Here is a 17,442-nt window from a genome sequence, read left to right on the forward strand (position 1 = left end):
AGGAAGACATGAGATTATCCTTTACTGAAACAACACTTTCTTAAATGTGGGATGTATCCCTGTTGTGTGAGGAAATGGAGAAGGATTTACATTTTTGAACTAGCGGTGCTTACCCGACACTAACAATACTAAGAATGTTAGCATTCTAATTTAATCTTTAATCTAATAGTATTCTATTCTAATCTTCTAATAATACTAATAATTAGAAGAATGCTGCTTGGGATTAGATCAAACGGCTTTAGTCTTTCTTACACTCTGTCGCCTTGGGAAGTTAGAGATCACCCTCAGTCTCCTTTGACAGGTGGTAAGCTTTTTCTTCTCATTTACCAGATCCCAGTTTTCCATTCGTCTGAAAACACGTTCCTCCCATGGGATGATTTTCTATGTCTCGGATCAAGAAGAGAATGACTTCATGGCTCTATTCTTAGCCCACGGCCGCTTGGTTTTCATGTTTAATGTTGGCCACAAGAAACTGAAGATTAGAAGCCAAGAGAAATACAATGATGGTTTGTGGCATGATGTAAGTTGAAGGCAGAGAATATTATTATCAGCAAATGTCCACCACTGTCAAATGGACTGACACTAATACCCACTAGGGGTTTTTCTAGAAACATCCATTTAAAAATTCTGTTGCTATATGTTCAATTTCAAAACTTCCATTAATTCATTATAAAAATCTTGAATCATATTATTTTAAAAGAAATACAGTCTGAGTATAATTTTTTTTACAGATCAATTTTTTTTTAGTGCAGTTATTTTAAACAAAAGATCAATGGCCAACATAAACCGAAGTTTGGTTTTTAAGGATATTTCGCTCGACTGGGTTTTTTTTCCACTGCCTATAATGTTCTAAATTTTCAATGATTGCTGAGTGTCTCGTGGACTAAGCTGTGGAAGGTACAAAGTGAAGAGTAAATCTGTTAGGACGACAGGATACAACAGGTAGAATAACCTAAATATCAAAGCAATTCAGTGTGTATATAGTGGAAAGAGTAAGCAATGTCAGCTGCATTACAATTAATTATAATTAAATTTACAAGAGAGAGCATGTGGGCTGGCCAGCTGGGCAGAGCCTCATAGAGAACTCTGCTAAACATAAGCTGTATTCAGAAATTAAGCCTGTAACTTTAAATCAAGCGTTAAAGGAAGAGACTCCTAACCTTCAGAGAAAGGATCACTTTTTTTTTTTTAAATTAATAGCTACTCTTTTTATTATTTATTTATTTATTTATTTTTAGCTGTGTTGGGTCTTCGTTTCGTGCGAGGGCTCTCTCTAGTTACGGCAAGGGGGGGCCACTGTTCATCGCGGTGCGCGGGCCTCTCACAGTCGCGGCCCCTCCCGTTGCAGGGCACAGGCTCCAGACGCGCAGGCTCAGCAGTTGTGGCTCACGGGCCCAGTTGCTCTGCGGTATGTGGGATCCTCCCAGACCAGGGCTCCAACCCGTGTCCCCTGCATTAGCAGGCAGACTCTCAACCACTGCGCCACCAGGGAAGCCCAGGACCACTTTTTTTAAAGAACTTCTGTGGCATTGCAGTAGCAAAGTTGGGAGGAGAGGCAACACAGCCTTCTCTATTGTCCTTCTCTCCATCCAGGTGATATTTATTCGGGAAAAAAGCAGCGGCCGGCTGATAATTGATGGTCTTCGAGTCTTAGAAGAAAGTCTTCCCCCTACTGGAGCTACCTGGAAAATCAAGGGTCCTATTTATCTGGGAGGTGTGGCTCCTGGAAAGGCTGTGAAAAATGTCCAGGTAAGCCAGGCGTGACCAGGTAGAGCCATCGACCTTTAGAGCTGGAAGATCATTTAATCTAGCCCTCATTTTGCGATTAGGAAACTGACAAAAGTAAAACTGTAGTTTGGCTGGAGATGGGGTACATAAGTGGGTATTGTCCTGAGGTTGTCTGTCCACCCTATGACATTACAAAGCCCAGAGTGATCTTTTGATTCTAGGGTAGAGGTGAGATGGAAAATGTTTCAGAGATATAAACTGTCATGAAAAGTTATGTCTCAAGGAGATGCTTATTTGTTCAGCAAGTACCCATACTTTTAATCTTAAAAAAATACCCAAGAAAGAATTCCCTGGCAGTCCAGTGGTTAGGACTCAGTGCTTTCACTACCACGGCCTGGGTTCAATCCCTGGTTGGGGAGCTAAGATCCTGCAAGCCGTGCGGCGCAGCCAAAAAAAAAAAAAAAAAAAAACCCAAAAAAGAAAGCAAGTCATTCCATTATATCAATATAGTATTGGATGAAAAAAACCTTTCAGGCCCTTATGTAAACTATGATCTCATTTTCGTTTCTTACACACACACACATACACACAATTTGTAAATGTGCAAGGAAATGTGGTTACCCCTGGGGAGACGTGAGGATATAGTAGAAAACAACAACAACATTATTTTTGTAATTTAAAAGTTTAAAATATTGGACCTTTAAAAATTATCTAGCAATAAAGGAATGCATCAAAGGACTAAGTTTTTTTAACATAAATATAGATTTGACTTTAACACAAAGAATTAATATACTTCTAAGATCCGTTAATATATGTGGATAAAGCAAAAAAGGGGGAAAATGTCCATGTTTAATTAAATTTTAGGTAAGTACCCCCAATTCCATGATAACTTCTTTAAAAGAAAGATTTCCAAAGCAGTGTGAAATCAGTTATCTCAAGTCGCCCGTGTTTCATGTTCTGTAGTATGATAAATGCTCAACCACGAAACAATGAAGCAAGCTTTCTACTGTTTATTTAACCATGGTAGATTTAACAGTTAAGAACTTTGCTAGCCCTCATCAGCATTAGGTGATCTAGGGCACAGCTGTTCTTCTTGAAGAGAAACAAACGAGGATATTTCTAATGTTCAATTCGAAAACCACAGCTGCAATTTACCTTGTGTTGAAAAACGTAAAAATTTTCGTTACCTTAATTACGGTAGGCTGTCATTATCAAATACAAAATTCGAGTTTCAAAGAGCTACTTATAAAGCAACTACCTGGCAAGGTAGTTGATCATTCAGATAGCTAAGATAAATAAGGCAAGAAATTACTTGGTTTCTCTCTGGACTCAAATCCCTTCATTTTGTTTCCCTTTGGTACATCTGTGAGTGTTGAGAAAATGGATTTTAAGAAATGTCTTCTTCTCTCAGATAAACTCAGTCTACAGCTTCAGTGGCTGCCTCAGCAATCTCCAGCTCAATGGGGCCTCCATCACCTCTGCTTCTCAGACATTTAGCGTGACTCCTTGTTTTGAAGGCCCAATGGAAACAGGAACATACTTTTCAACAGAAGGAGGATACGTGGTTCTAGGTAACAGTGACTTATGTTAAAACATGAATCACGAAATACTTCTTTCCTAGAGGTGGCTAACAGGGAGAGATATTGGGCCCAAAGATAAAAACCAGAAAATCTAACTCACTTAGCCCTAGAAAATGGCCTCTTTCCATAAGGACCACCTTTCTCATCTCCTACCCTCCAAACTAGACACATGGACCGTGCCCATCCCTGTTCGCTTTCCCCAGCCAGTGCTTCTCCCCAGCTGCCAAACCTCTGGAGGTAGACCATCTTGGCCCCTTTAGAATTTCCTGTGCTGCACCATGGTCTAACCTGTGTTGGCTCTTGGCCACCTCAGTCTCTAGGTCTTTCTTTGCTCCCTCTAAGCATCACCCATTGTTCCTACTAAGGAAAGTTCCACTTCTTCCCCTTGCCAGCAACTCTAGCAGACAACACTATCCTAAAAACATTTTATTTCTGGATTTTTATTCTCCTCAACTCTTACTCTCTCGCTCATTCAACAAAGTTTTTATTGTGTGCCTCTGGTATGACAGTCCCTTTGCCAGGTGATGGAACATAATAGTTCTAAAAATAAATAAATAAAATCCTGGGACTTCCCTGGCGGTCCAGTGGTTAAGACTTCGCCTTCCAATGCAGGGGGTGTGGGTTCGATCCCTGATCGGGGAGCTAAGATCCCACATGCCTCATGGCCAAAAAACCAAAACATAAAACAGAAGCAATATTGTAACAAATTCAATGAAGACTTAAAAAAAAAAAAAAAAGTAGCATCAATAATTCCAAAAAATAAATAAATAAAATCCTAAACAGACTGCACACAATCACCATCCAATCCATTCCACCATCATTCTAGAGAGCAACCATTAGGTATGAGGAAGGTACCAGGACAGGTGCTGGGAAAGAAGATAGGAGAAGGGTATAAAACCACATGTTCCCTGCCCTCAACATCCCCTGAATAAAGACATTACAGTGCAGCCAAGTATTCCTTCTTAAACTGCCCGCATGTCCAATAGAATAACCAGAGGTAATATATCCTCTCTTTGTCTAGGTCATGATTTTACTTTCCTTTCTCCTCCTTTATACCTACTAAAACACCTACAGGCACATTTCTCAACCCTTCATTGAATTTCGGTGATAAGAACTCAAAGACTTGGACAGCCTGAAAAGCATAGCAACCTGCACAATTTATGTTCTCAATAAACATTAATTAACAGCAGGAAAAATTAAAAAGTTATCTATGAGGAGACACATCAAGTGAACATTATTAAGATGCCCAGGTTTGCAATGAGTCTCTTGGAGTGAACACAGCTAGTCTTAAGAAGAATTCATTTTCTTGCATCACTGCAATAACAGCTCCTAACTGCTTTTGCTGCTCTCACTTTGTTTTTCCTCCCAAATGCTCTGCAGCACTGGCACCAGTTACTTTTTTAAGAATTATTTTAAATACAGATCTGATCAAGTCAGCTCCCTTGCTCAATGACTGCAAAGTCAAGTCTACCTTCCATACTGGAGCACTAGAGCCCTTCCCAGTGTGGCTCCCACCAGCCTTCCCCATTCACCTTGCCTCCCTCTACCCTTGCAGGGGACAGTCCAGCCACACTGGCATCCACAGTGCTCTCCAAATGTTCCAGCCTCTGTACTTTGTTCAGACGGCTCACTCTTCCCAGTTTGCTCTTTCCTCCTTCTCACTTTTGAAGTATTAAATGGTCCTGCTAGTTGGAATCAATTTCTCCTCACCTGTGCTCACATAGCCATGCTGTGTTTTCAGCAAGCTGTTTCCTCCCCAGGCCCCAGAGCAGGAGTGGTGTGCTAGTTATCTCAGACCCCCACGGAGCTTTCCACAGTGTGTTTGACATGGAAAACAACACTTTCTGCTTACCTATTGAAAAATGCGTCAAACTTTCAAAAACAAATACAAAAACCTGCAATCAAACCATGGTTACAAAATTTAGGTTGCTGTTCTTGAGAACTAATAGTATTTCTCTCCATAGATGAGTCTTTCAATATTGGATTGAAGTTTGAGATTGCATTTGAAGTCCGTCCCAGAAGCAGTTCTGGAACCCTTGTTCACGGCCACAGTGTCAATGGGGAGTACCTAAATGTTCACATGAAAAATGGGCAGGTAGTGTGTTAAAAATTGTCTTAACAGTCTGTCTCCTCTGATCTTGGATTCTGGATCTGAAGCAGATTTATTTCACAGAATTATTTCATCAATCTTTCCTAACTGGGGGAAAGAACAAACAACAGAGAAGGTATAACATAAAATTTAAACACAGGCAATATTTGGATTCAGATTCATATGTTGGGAATTGATTTGATTAGAGCAAAGAGCCATGAAATTGTGGCAAAAATCAATAATTAAAAGGTTTTAACAAAAGAATCGGAAGAGAAATTTTTTACAACAAATGGAAGCAGCAAACATGTTAACTATCAAAACCAACAAGTACTGAAACATCTCTCTATAATCTATATGCATATCATATTTTCAACTACTAAAAACAAAAAATTCTGTTATAATTAAACACCACTTTCATCCTTAAATAATATTACTAAAGAACATTCATGAGAGTACTCAAATAAATATGAAGCATATTTTCAATGATGTCCCTAACTTAATATAACTGATTTTCGTTTGAGTTCCCGTATATTCTATTAAACCATATAATAATAAAACAAACCCTTATGTGGTGCTTTACTGTGTGTCAGATACTATTCCAGTTGCTTTATATGGATTAACTCATTTAACCCCCCCAGTAGCTCCATGAAGTCAGTATTACAGTTATCACCCTTATTTTGCAAATGAGAAGACATGGCACAGAGTGATGTTAAGTGGGAGCGCTGGGGTGGGAGCCCAGGCAGTCTGGCTCCTAGAGTCCATGCTCTTCATCAGTACCTTAGCCTGCCTTGTATAACACATTTCATCTTTAAAATTAAAGGAATTCATTGTGTTATCTTACTGTTCCTCTGCCCCCTCTTCTCTCCTGTGTCATTATTTTGTTCTCTGTCTGAGGAACAGTTTAAACTTTCTGTAGCCTACTAAAGAGTGACCCCTTGCGTTCAAATTGCAAAGCTAATCATGTCTGGATGTTAAAAGTTCTGCTTCCCTGTGGTAAATGTAAGAAATTTCATTTTATCACAATGAGGAGAAATGAAATTAAATTCCACAATGTGCCTTGTCTTTTGCAGGTCATAGTGAAAGTCAATAATGGTATCAGAGACTTTTCCACCTTAGTGACACCCAAGCAGAGTCTCTGTGATGGCAGATGGCACAGAATTACAGGTGAGAAAAGCTGAGTGTCCTGGGTTTCCTTAATAAAGTGAGCCTACACACCCACCTGTGGCGTGATGGCTTGGCAGAACTTAGACTATAACTTATATGACAGAATAGGTAATCGATGACAGTCTAAAAGTGGTGAAGAAAAGAGAATCAAATGTTACTGTACTAAAATGTGTATATTGAATCCACATGTGATTTGAAAATATTAATGCTGCCAGAATAGTCTTCGGGAGTTGTTTAAATAATGCATACCTTATGGAGCAAAAAAGTAGCAGGAAGAGTATCCTAAACATTATCCCTTTCAAAGGAAAATGTTAGTTATTTTTTGGTTAGACATTGATGTTTTCAGTGATTAGAGGATAGTGTGTATGGTTTATTCTGGAATAAATAAAAGCCATTACTGTAATGAATTATTACCTTTCATGTGAAAATTAATCCTTTCATTGTCACTTATGACCACTCTTTTCCCTGTATTTCAGTTATTAGAGATTCAAATGTGGTTCAGTTGGATGTAGACTCTGAAGTGAACCACGTGGTTGGACCCCTGAATCCAAAACCAGTTGATCACAGGGAGCCTGTGTTTGTTGGAGGTGTTCCAGGTAAGAGTTATTTAAAAGTGACAAGTTTCCAAATCCAAAAAGACACTAAGTTCTCATAACTGTTATTATACTATTAAGAATTGAGCTATGTATTTTCATAATTCACCTAATAACTCAAAGGATTTTATATACAATATCCTTTCATAGGAAAAAGTGTACTGACAATTATGAAACCTTATCCAAGGATCAAAACAAAGTAACACATAAGAACTATACACCACAGCATTCTAACCAGTAGATAACTTCTCTCCCTCTGCTGTATCTGCTTAATTTTTTTCTCTTCACTTTACATACCCTCCTCACATACACACAGTGAAACACACTCTATCTTATCTCTGACACAAAGAAAACTCATGCACTATTGCTGCTCTAGGATCTGAGAAAGAACCTTGGAGGACTAAAAGTTTGCGGAAAGTTGCTCCTCTTCCACACTAAGAGAGAATACACAGTTCTTCCCGACCAGGACTAGTTTGAAATGTGAAAACAGCTGCAGACCATAAGTTCTGTTGTTCCTATGCAGTCACATTCCCTGAGAGGTTCCCAGCTGCAGTTCTGTAAACATCATCAGTGACATCACTGCTGTCATCTGCCAAGAATGGTGTATAATCCAGGATGGTGACAGGACACTTATGGACCCTCCACAATTACTTTAAACCTCTGAAGCAGGGACCATGGCCTTATGTTGAAAGTGATTGTTTCACACACTTCATTAACTTGGAAAAACTGAATGATAAAGGTAGCAAGAGGGAAAAATCTAGCTTTTACATCTGGAATTTGGTGGGGATTTTAAGGAAGAACTTAACATGGTTTTACCTTGCATCCTAACTAGACTATTTTAGACTGACCCATGTAAAGGCAAATAATGCTTTAATTAAGAGAGTGAGAAAGATTAAGCATCCAGTCTTGCGTACTCACAAAATAGTAGCAACAAAGCACTCTTCTGCTTTGTAATATCAATTTTTCAAATACCAGTATAGACAATAACAGTAACTCACTGATGAAATATTTGAGACCCTCAAAGAGCAACCCTTCTTCTCCTTTACTTCCACTATCCACTCCCATCTCCATTTCTCAGTCCTCTCCTCCTGCTCCAGGCTTCGGTTCTGAAAGAAATACTGCCAAAGACCACATTGCACTTCATGCAGGTACAGTGTGGAAGATGTGTCCTATCAGTTCCTCCATTTCTGCACATTGCTTTCTTCCTGGAAATCACAACATAGTTTAAAATATTTCACAGGTTCCCAAGGGCCTACAGGATCAAAGTCAGCCTGGCATGCAAGGTCCTGATCATCTGCCCCCACCTTGCCCCTGCCTCTGAGGCCTCCCCCTACCTTCTGGGACTTGCAGTTCTCTGCATGTTCAATGATGGTCTCTTTGCTCCAGGCCTTTGCACAAGTGCACAAGGCATCAGTTTCTGGAAGATGTTCTTTCTTGCCTCCCCTAGTACCTTTTCAAGGAACAACTTCTCCCACTCTTCCCCCAACTTTACTCCTATTGACCTTGAGGATCCAGCTCAGACTTCTTACACACATGCCCCCCTCCCCCTAGAGTGTGCTGTGCATACCACCTTTGTGGCACTTGTTGCAGAATATTGTTGAATTTAAATTGTACACTCCTTGCTGCCAGAGAACACGACTTCAACACACAACAAATATGTATTGAGTGTCTATTAAGCACTGTGCTAGGCTCCAGAAGATGAACAAAACAAGCGTGGGCTCATGGAAGTTACGGTATTTGTTCTTTACTTTGCATCCAGAGTGCTTACTATATCAAACAAATATTTGTCTCTCATTCAAACAAATTTTTGTCTCTCTGATTTGTGTTTGTTTTCAGAGTCTCATCCCAGCATTACACACTGCCATCATCTCTCACTATAAGACTTACTAAGCTCTACAGACTGGGTGGGCAAGATATACCTGAAGCCAAATTCTGCCTGCCTGAGGCATGCAATGAATAGCAAATTTTAGCTAATGAGCCAACACACAGGAACTAGCAAGGCATACCCACCAGCCCACTGCACCACTGCAGCCTTTAATTCCATCTACGAATCATGCCAGCAAGCCTAGAACAGAAGCAATTATAATTTAAGCCGAACATCATTAATCACATAATTTTGAGCTGTTCGAGATTAATTCCACTAAAATCATATCAGAAACTGGGGCATGAAAAAGAATAACTAAAGGAAATTAGGCATAAACAAAACTCCTATATGCACTGAAATCTCTTAGAATCCCAACCAGCTCTCTTATACCAGGCAGAACCCTGGTAACACATTGTTTCTATCAATAAAAAGTTAATGCATTGAAATTCAATGAACTTTATACCAGAAAATTCAACTTCATTGTATGATCATTTAAAAATCAAAATTAGAAGTTAATTTTTTGAGTTAAGGACCATTCATTCCTCTACTGAAGATCCTGCATTATTCTGTATATAGTCAAGCTTTCAACCTGCGGAATGTTTGCTCTTAAAATCATGTGTTGATTTTATCAATCAATTACTTAGGGTTCTGGGGCACTTTATTGTCACTACTGCAATAAATTGTGTAGTGAATTATGCAGACCATAATTTCTACATGAACTATTTCCTCTAGAATTTGTCCCCCATGAACCAAAGGGTGGTAAGCTTGGGCAGAATCAAAATCCATGTTCTAAAACTAGTATCCAAAATGAACAGAAGAAATAGATGTTTCTACCCCTTACATTCTTTCCTGTTCATCTTTGTTCTGATGATGAAGTACACTGAACAGGCTTGAAGAATATATATAGTCATACTAATCTAGAGACAAAAGGAATTGATCTCTTAGGCCTCTTCTACATCTAAGACTTGATAATTATCATTCTAAGTATGAAATGTTATTTCCATGATTTATTTTCAATACAAAGCTTCTGCATATTCTTAATCTACATTGCTTGGAAAACTTATTACAGCTGCTTGATGGTATTTAATTTGCTGTCCTTTTTTATCTTCCCTCCTGAGTTACTGATTTTTAAGTGTTTTCCATCTTTTATCTGCTACTGCTCACATAGCTGTTTTGTACATAATAATAAGCTTTCACTAAATGGATTTTAATTTCATGATATTTCTAAGCTCTCTAAATTGCTTTAAATTATATTGCTTCTATCATCTCAACACATTTAATTGTGTCTGTACAATTAATAAGCATCAAGGCTTCTTCTAGATCTCTAATTAAGATAATGGGAGAAAATTCCCCTGGCATACCCCAGGGCACCTGTATCCACACAAAGACTAGGCTAGTTATCATTATCCTATTTATAGTTCTTAAGCCCTGAGCTCAGAAAAATTAAAATTTAGTTTACTTGAATTCATTATTTTCTCATTATATTTTATGAGCTTGGCAAAAATGTGGAGGATTAAGGATGAAGGGTAATGATACAGATTAAACAAACATTAACCAATTCCAAGAAGAGTTTGGAAGCTAAATTTTCTTTCCTCTGTCTCAGTAAAGCACACAAAATAAGTGAGGCCCAGGTGAAATTAACTCTAAAAAGCATACGTAGATCCTGAAAATTCACTGCTGAGGCTTTACTTGTAAGTGGTAAATTTCAGTGGTAAATACACAGCTGAATTATACTCTGAAATTTGATCATGGAAAACATGGCAAAACTTTAAAATTACTACATGTTCATATTACTTCAAAAGCAGATAATGTTTCTGAGAAAATGCGTAAATTATTACTATATTCCGTCTTTGACATGTAAAATCATCTTGATAATGTGAGCGGTTATGATGTATATTTTTGCCACAAAGTAATATTTGGGCTTGGAACACCTCAACTGCAGTCTTTGTGTTTTCTTTCTTTTTCCAGAGTCTCTACTGACACCACGCTTGGCCCCTGGCAGACCCTTCACAGGCTGCATCCGTCACTTTGTGATTGATGGGCGCCCAGTGAGCTTCAGTAAAGCAGCCCTGGTCAGCGGTGCTGTGAGCATCAACTCCTGTCCAGCAGCCTGACACAGCAGAGCTACTCAAGTACAAAGTTCTTCAGAGCACTGAAAGAAACACAAAGCCAGCCAGGAGGAGTGGCAGTTATTCCTCTTGGTAGAAGCTTTCATCTAGTTGAGCAGGACTTAAATGAATCATCAGGGACTGGATGTTTATTATTTCTTATTTGGATTCTTACACCTTGGATCCAAAATGTCTGCCATGGATAACAATCAAAGGAGCGTTCAACTTACCTGTATTGTATTACTTCCTGCTGGTGAAATTACTGTTCCTGTGTCTAATAAAATAGAAGGGATTCTAAATAAACACTGGCACACATTTTTAAAGCGTGGCTAGATTCTCAGATTCATCTTTCATTTAGGTAAGATAACATTCAGCCTATACCAAAATATCTTTGGTATACTTTCTTCATCTGAAAAGATTTACTAATTTACATAAAATTTAAATTAGATTATAGATTTACTTTTAGCACTTTTGTTTGGTCTATCAGTATAGCAAGAATATTTTAGTTTTATCAAGGTTTAATAAAGTAAATTTCTAACAAATTATCAGAAAATGGTAATATAATTTGTTTCCAGGAGAGAAAAAAAAGAAAGCCTCAATCGAATAAATGCCTACTTTTTTTCCTTTCTTCCTTAAAAGAAAAATAAAATTGTGCATGAGGGGAGGTTCTTGTAGGATATTGTTACTGTGTGTTCTGCAGGAATCATGAAGGACATTATAGCAAAGAGAATAAGACAAAGTCATACAATTCCACTTAAAAGTATAAAAGTCCTTTTATTAAAAGTTTTTTCTCCCACATACCTGCAACACAACTAGTCTTATTTCTAAAATTTTATAATCATTTTTTAGGTATATATATATATATATATATATATATATATATATATATATATATATATATATATATATATATTAATAAAGTCTAGAAAAGGAAAAGTAGGCTTGACTAGCTGGTAGAATATTAAAATATAGAGACTGAAATAAAAGAATTATACATGAAAAGATAATCAACAATGAAGACAAAATGAGAAAATAGACCCTCATATCAACAGGATTGAAGGTACGTAAGAGGAGTGACTTTTGGGGTGTGGGGAGGGAGTATAAAGTATTTTGAGGAATTACTAAGGGAATAAAATAATCTCTTACATATATTTGTAATTATTTACATTCCCCTACTACCCTCATGTCTCAGGTACATTAATAATAATGATGAAGATCAACAAAAATAGCTAATATCTATTCATAGAGGACTTACTAAGTGACAGCCTCCACAATAAGCTAAATTAAAGCAGATTTCACTTGATCATCACACTAATCCTATGAGGTAGCATTTGCAGATGAGAAGCCCGAGATTTAGAACGGTTAAATAACTCGCCTGCTGTCATTCAGCTAGACTGAGGAGCCAGAATTGGAAATAGGACTGCTGCCTGCCTCCAGGGGCAGTATGACTGTCCCCTTGCTTCCTGCCCCCAGGGGACTGCCTGCCTTCAGGCCAGCTCTCAACTGGTCTCTAAAGCTGGAGTCACAGACTCAACCACCTATACAGCCAGAGAGGTATCATAAAGGAGTGAAGCTGGTGGGGTCTGACTGAGAAAATCAAAAGGGCCAAAATTTCCAAAAGAAGCTGGAAACGGGAAATTTGAGGGGCTTGAAATGGCCTGATTTTTCAGTTAGTAACTAATTAAAATTAAAACAACAGCAATCACAAGAGCAAAATACTGGGCTGACCAAACAAAACCTTCTGAGAGATATGGCCTCTGGGCCTATGTGGCTTCTGAGCTAAAGACTCTGAATCCAATAGTCTAGGGCCTTAACCAGTACAGATTGAACCAATGCTTAAAACACACTAAGCCTTCACAGTCCTCCCTACAACAGACCCAAGATGGAGGCAGTAGCTCTGAAACAGCCTGCCATTTTCTTTTCCAAGACATTTTCCTGAGACATCCTAGAGGGCCATTCTATGCCCTTCATTCTCAGCAGTGGCCCAGACCCTGGCTGGACCTCCAGTAGCTACAGCAATTGTGTACGCAGACTCACATATATGCAGACTAAAGCCACAAAAATTCTTCTACCTTCTCTGCAATTTACAGGGCCACTTCTTTGCAGTTATTATTTCACATTCTTAAGCTCAGCAAGTAAGAATCTACTGACGCATATCTGCTGACCCTCTTAACCACACAATGACCTTCTGAAACCTTGAATTTACCATTTATAAGAGCTTGGTTCAGTTCTTAGATGGGACCCCATCTTCTCTCAACTTCTGTCTAGGGAGAAAGAAGTATGATTTCCTGTCTTTTAGTTAATCATAGTATATTGGAACTTCATACATAGAAATATAGATTGGATGTTCAGAGTAATTTTGACTAGTTGTCATTCATGGCCCCTGCCAGTTCAGAGCACCTTTGAAATCAAGAGGCCTCCCATAGCCCCAGTTTGAAGAAGCAGCCCTATTTGGGCCTGTATCCCACTTCCTCCTCTCATGGCCACAGCTGATTGGGTGAGGGCACCATCCTATTGCTTTCCAGTGAAGCAACATCCCATTATCTGGTGGTATGAAAAGATGAGTTCCAACAACTGAAAATTTTCTCTTGAAATTGTGAATTGGGAAACACAGAAAGAATCAAGCCCATAGCAATAATAGCTGAAGCCAAAATGATCTTACCTAGAAGAATGGTTTTAAGTGTTTACCATACACATTTATAGACACATACTTCCCATTCTGTAAACATAGAATAATATATATCCACCTACCCTTTGTCCAGTAAGAACCACCTCAGTTCTCAGCCCACAGTTTGTAAGGGGGCATCTCAGAAGACACTGGGCTATTTCTGTTCCCTGGGCTCCCACTTCCTTGTACATAGCATGGTAGTATAGGGTGTTAAGTAGGGTCTTTGCTTACCTTAATTGGTGACTACAGCCTATAACTAGGACCATAAAGCAGTAAATACACATTTTAGGTTCACCAAACTTTGAGGTGTGAAGCCAATTCCTTCTCTTTAGGACTGGCTCAAAGAAGTCATTTCAGTATAACCAGCAATGTAAAACCACAATGCCCCCAACACACTACATACAAATCACACACACACACACACACACACACACACACAGTCTGTATAAAGGCAACAGAAGAGGCACTGTCCAGAATGTAAGTTCCACGAATTTTTGTCTGTCATCCAATGATGTGTTGTAAGAGCCTAGAACAATGCCTGGCATGTAGGTATATGCTCAATAAATATCCTTTGAGTAAATTTCAGGAAAGCCAAGTTTCCATAAAAGTTACCCCCTCATCTCACCTCCCAAGGCAATCACTTACAAAGTGCCTGGCAATCTTCAGAAAGGAAAAAGTGATACTGACTTCTCCACTTGGGTTCCCCTAAGCCCCAGGGATCTCTGATTTGCCTGAAGATATGGAGAGAAGACTAGGGGAAAAAATGGCATAGCTGATCAGAGAGACAAGAAGCATTCCCTCAAGTCTCTGGTAACCTTTCAAGTCCTGAAAAGTAGAGGAAAAGATTCGCTACCATGGATAAGGCCACTCAGTTTATAAACTTCACAACACCAGAGGACACCATTCACAGAGGATACTGCTAGGGGGCAGGATGGGGTGGGCAGAGCATAGATGAGTTTTAGGGGTGAAAGCCTGCTAATCTGCCAAATCATGTGACAGAGAGGCTCACACCCGAAGAGGAATGTAACATGACACTACCAACCAGAAGAATAGCAACTGAATCCCTCAAGGAAGGAAGTGTAGTGATGGTAGCTGCTTAGCACTGAGTCCCTCACTAGCCCAGCCAGACCACACTGAGTTTACAGTGAGCTAATTCAGCAACCTCAGAGAACACGTTTTCAAATGATCATGTCTAAAGATGGATGATTCGTGAGCTGATGTCAACCTAAAGGAAGGTTATGAAAGCATGATGCCACAGGGTTGCCCTCAAACTGTTTATAATATTCCCTTCACAGAAAGCTCCTACCTAGGAATGTAAGGAATATGGGAAGGCATTTATTCAAGGTAGAAGCCTTAGAAGACTAAAGAATTCATACCAGTGAAAAACTCTATTTATCCTCTTAATGTTTAAAATTTGCAGTGAAGTCGCACTCTCATTCCTGATATCAGTAATCTGTTTCCTTTTTTTCCTGTTAATTCTGCCTAGAGGTTATCAATTTTATTGGTCTTATCAAAGAACCAGATTTTGGTTTCATTGATTATTCTCTATTATTTACCTGTCTTTTATTTCATTAATTTTTTCATCTTATTTCTTTCTTTCTGCTTATTTTGGGTTTAGTTTGCTCATCTTTTCTTCTTTCTTAAGGTTAATGTTTAGATTAATTGACTTGAGACATTTCTTTTTTCTTTTTTATTCTTTTGGTCACACCATGCAGCATGTGGGGATCTCAGTTCCCTGACCAGGGCTTGAACCCATGCCCCCTGCAGTGGAAGCTTGGAGTCCTAACCACTGAACCACCAGAGAATTCCCCGACATTTCTTCTTTTCTGATGAAAGTATTTAAGGCTTTAATTCTAAGCACTACTTTAGTTGTACCCCATGATTTTGATATGTTGTTTTCATTTTCATTCAGTTCAAAATACTTTCTAATTTCTCCTGTAATTTCTTCTTTTATTCATGAGTTGTTTGAAAGTGTTTCATTTAGTATTCCAATATTTGGAGAGTCTCCAGACATTTTTTTGTTGAATCCGAATTTAATTCTGTTGTGGAACGTACTTTGCACACTCTGCATACTTTGTTTTGTTGCCTATAACATGGTCTATTCTTGGTAAATTTTCCATGTGTGCTTGAAAAGAATGTATAGTATTCTGCTGTACTGTTGTTCTACTACCAGTTGTTGAAAAATGTTAAGCTATAAATGTGGAGTTATTTGTTCTTTCCATCAGTTTTTGATTCATGTACTTTGAAGCTCTGCATAACATTTAAGATTGTATGACCCCTTTATCATCATGAAATGTCCCTCTTTATTTCTGGTAGTATTCCTTACTCTAAAATCTTCTTGTCTATTATTAATATAGCTACTCCAACTTCCTTTTGATTAATGTTTACATGGGATATCTATTTTTATCCTTTTATACTTTTAATTTAAAGTAGGTTCATGTAGTGCCTGGTTAGCTCAATCAGTACAGCATGAGACTCTTAACATAGGTTCATGTAGACACCATCCTCTTTTCTAGCCAATCTCATAATCTGTCTTTTAATTGAAGTGTTTACACCTTTTGTAATTAATGCAAATGTCAATATGGTTTGGTTTACATCTATTATCTGTGTTCTTTTTTCCTCTTTTCCTGCCTTCTTTAGGCTTAATTGAGTGATATTTATTCCATTTAATCTCCCTGACTGGTGTATTAGCTCTCTGTTACTGTTTGCTTTTAGAGATAAATCTAAAGTTTACAATTACATATTTACCTCATCACAATCAATCTTCAAATACTATTATGCCATTTCATAAATCATCTAAGACACTTACAAAAGTAAACTTCCATTTTCCTCCTCCTGTATTTTTTGCTATTGTTACCATACATTATAGTTTTATATAAATTATTATTCTTTTTGCTCTAAACAGTCATTTGCCTGTTAAATAAATGTTTAAAAATGAGAAAAAGTCTTTTATATTTACCCACATATTTTCTGTTTCTGGTGCTCTTTATTTCCTTATACAAATTTCCATCTAGTATTTTTTTCTGCCTGAAAAAACTTCCTTTAACATGTCTTATAGTACTGATCTGCTGGTGATGAAAAGTCCTTACTTCACCATTTCTGAGAGATACTTTAAAGATATGACTTCATTGCCTTCTTGCCTGCATGCTTTCTGATTAAAAGTGCTCTCATTCTTTTTGTTGTTGCTGTTCCTCTGAATGAATGTGTCCTTTTTGTTCTATTGGGTTTTAAGATGTTCTCTTTACCCCTGGGTTTTAGACAATTTAATTATATGGCTTTTTGTTTGTTTTGTTTTATTCATGTCTATTTTCTTTGGGGTCAGTTAAGCTACTTGGACCTGTGAATTTATAGTTTTCATCAAATCTGGAAAAAATGTGGCCATTATTTCTTCAAGTATTTTTCTATTGTCCTCCCTCCTCCTTCTGGGAAGCTACTTACATATATGTTAGACTGCTTGCTATTAAAACACAAAATTTATGCTCTTTTTTCCAGTCTTTTTTCCTTCATATTTCATTCTGGATAATTTGTATAACTATGTCTTCAAGTTCATTAATCTTTTCTTCTCCAGTGTATAATTTGTTCTTGATCCCATTCAGTGTACATTTTTATTTCAGATATTGTATTTTTCATCACTAGAAGTTCAGTTGG

The 17,442-nt window shown here is 38.0% G+C and overlaps 1 protein-coding gene across 1 annotated transcript in view; it reads left to right on the plus strand.

Moving 5' to 3' along the window:
• LAMA4 (laminin subunit alpha 4) overlaps positions 1 to 11,454 on the plus strand; it is a 145,574-nt gene extending 134,120 nt beyond the window's left edge. The window contains exons 32-38 of the mRNA XM_082474319.1: positions 331 to 520; positions 1,594 to 1,749; positions 3,140 to 3,299; positions 5,273 to 5,403; positions 6,468 to 6,561; positions 7,038 to 7,157; positions 10,987 to 11,454. Of these exons, the coding sequence (XP_082330445.1) occupies positions 331 to 520; positions 1,594 to 1,749; positions 3,140 to 3,299; positions 5,273 to 5,403; positions 6,468 to 6,561; positions 7,038 to 7,157; positions 10,987 to 11,132 (997 nt within the window). The 3' untranslated portion in view covers positions 11,133 to 11,454. The remainder of the gene's footprint in view (positions 1 to 330; positions 521 to 1,593; positions 1,750 to 3,139; positions 3,300 to 5,272; positions 5,404 to 6,467; positions 6,562 to 7,037; positions 7,158 to 10,986) is intronic.
• The last annotated feature ends 5,988 nt before the right edge of the window (positions 11,455 to 17,442 follow it).

Source organism: Balaenoptera physalus (assembly GCF_965194825.1).
Source record: "Balaenoptera physalus genome assembly, chromosome: 9".
NCBI classification, from domain to species: Eukaryota; Metazoa; Chordata; class Mammalia; order Artiodactyla; family Balaenopteridae; genus Balaenoptera; species Balaenoptera physalus.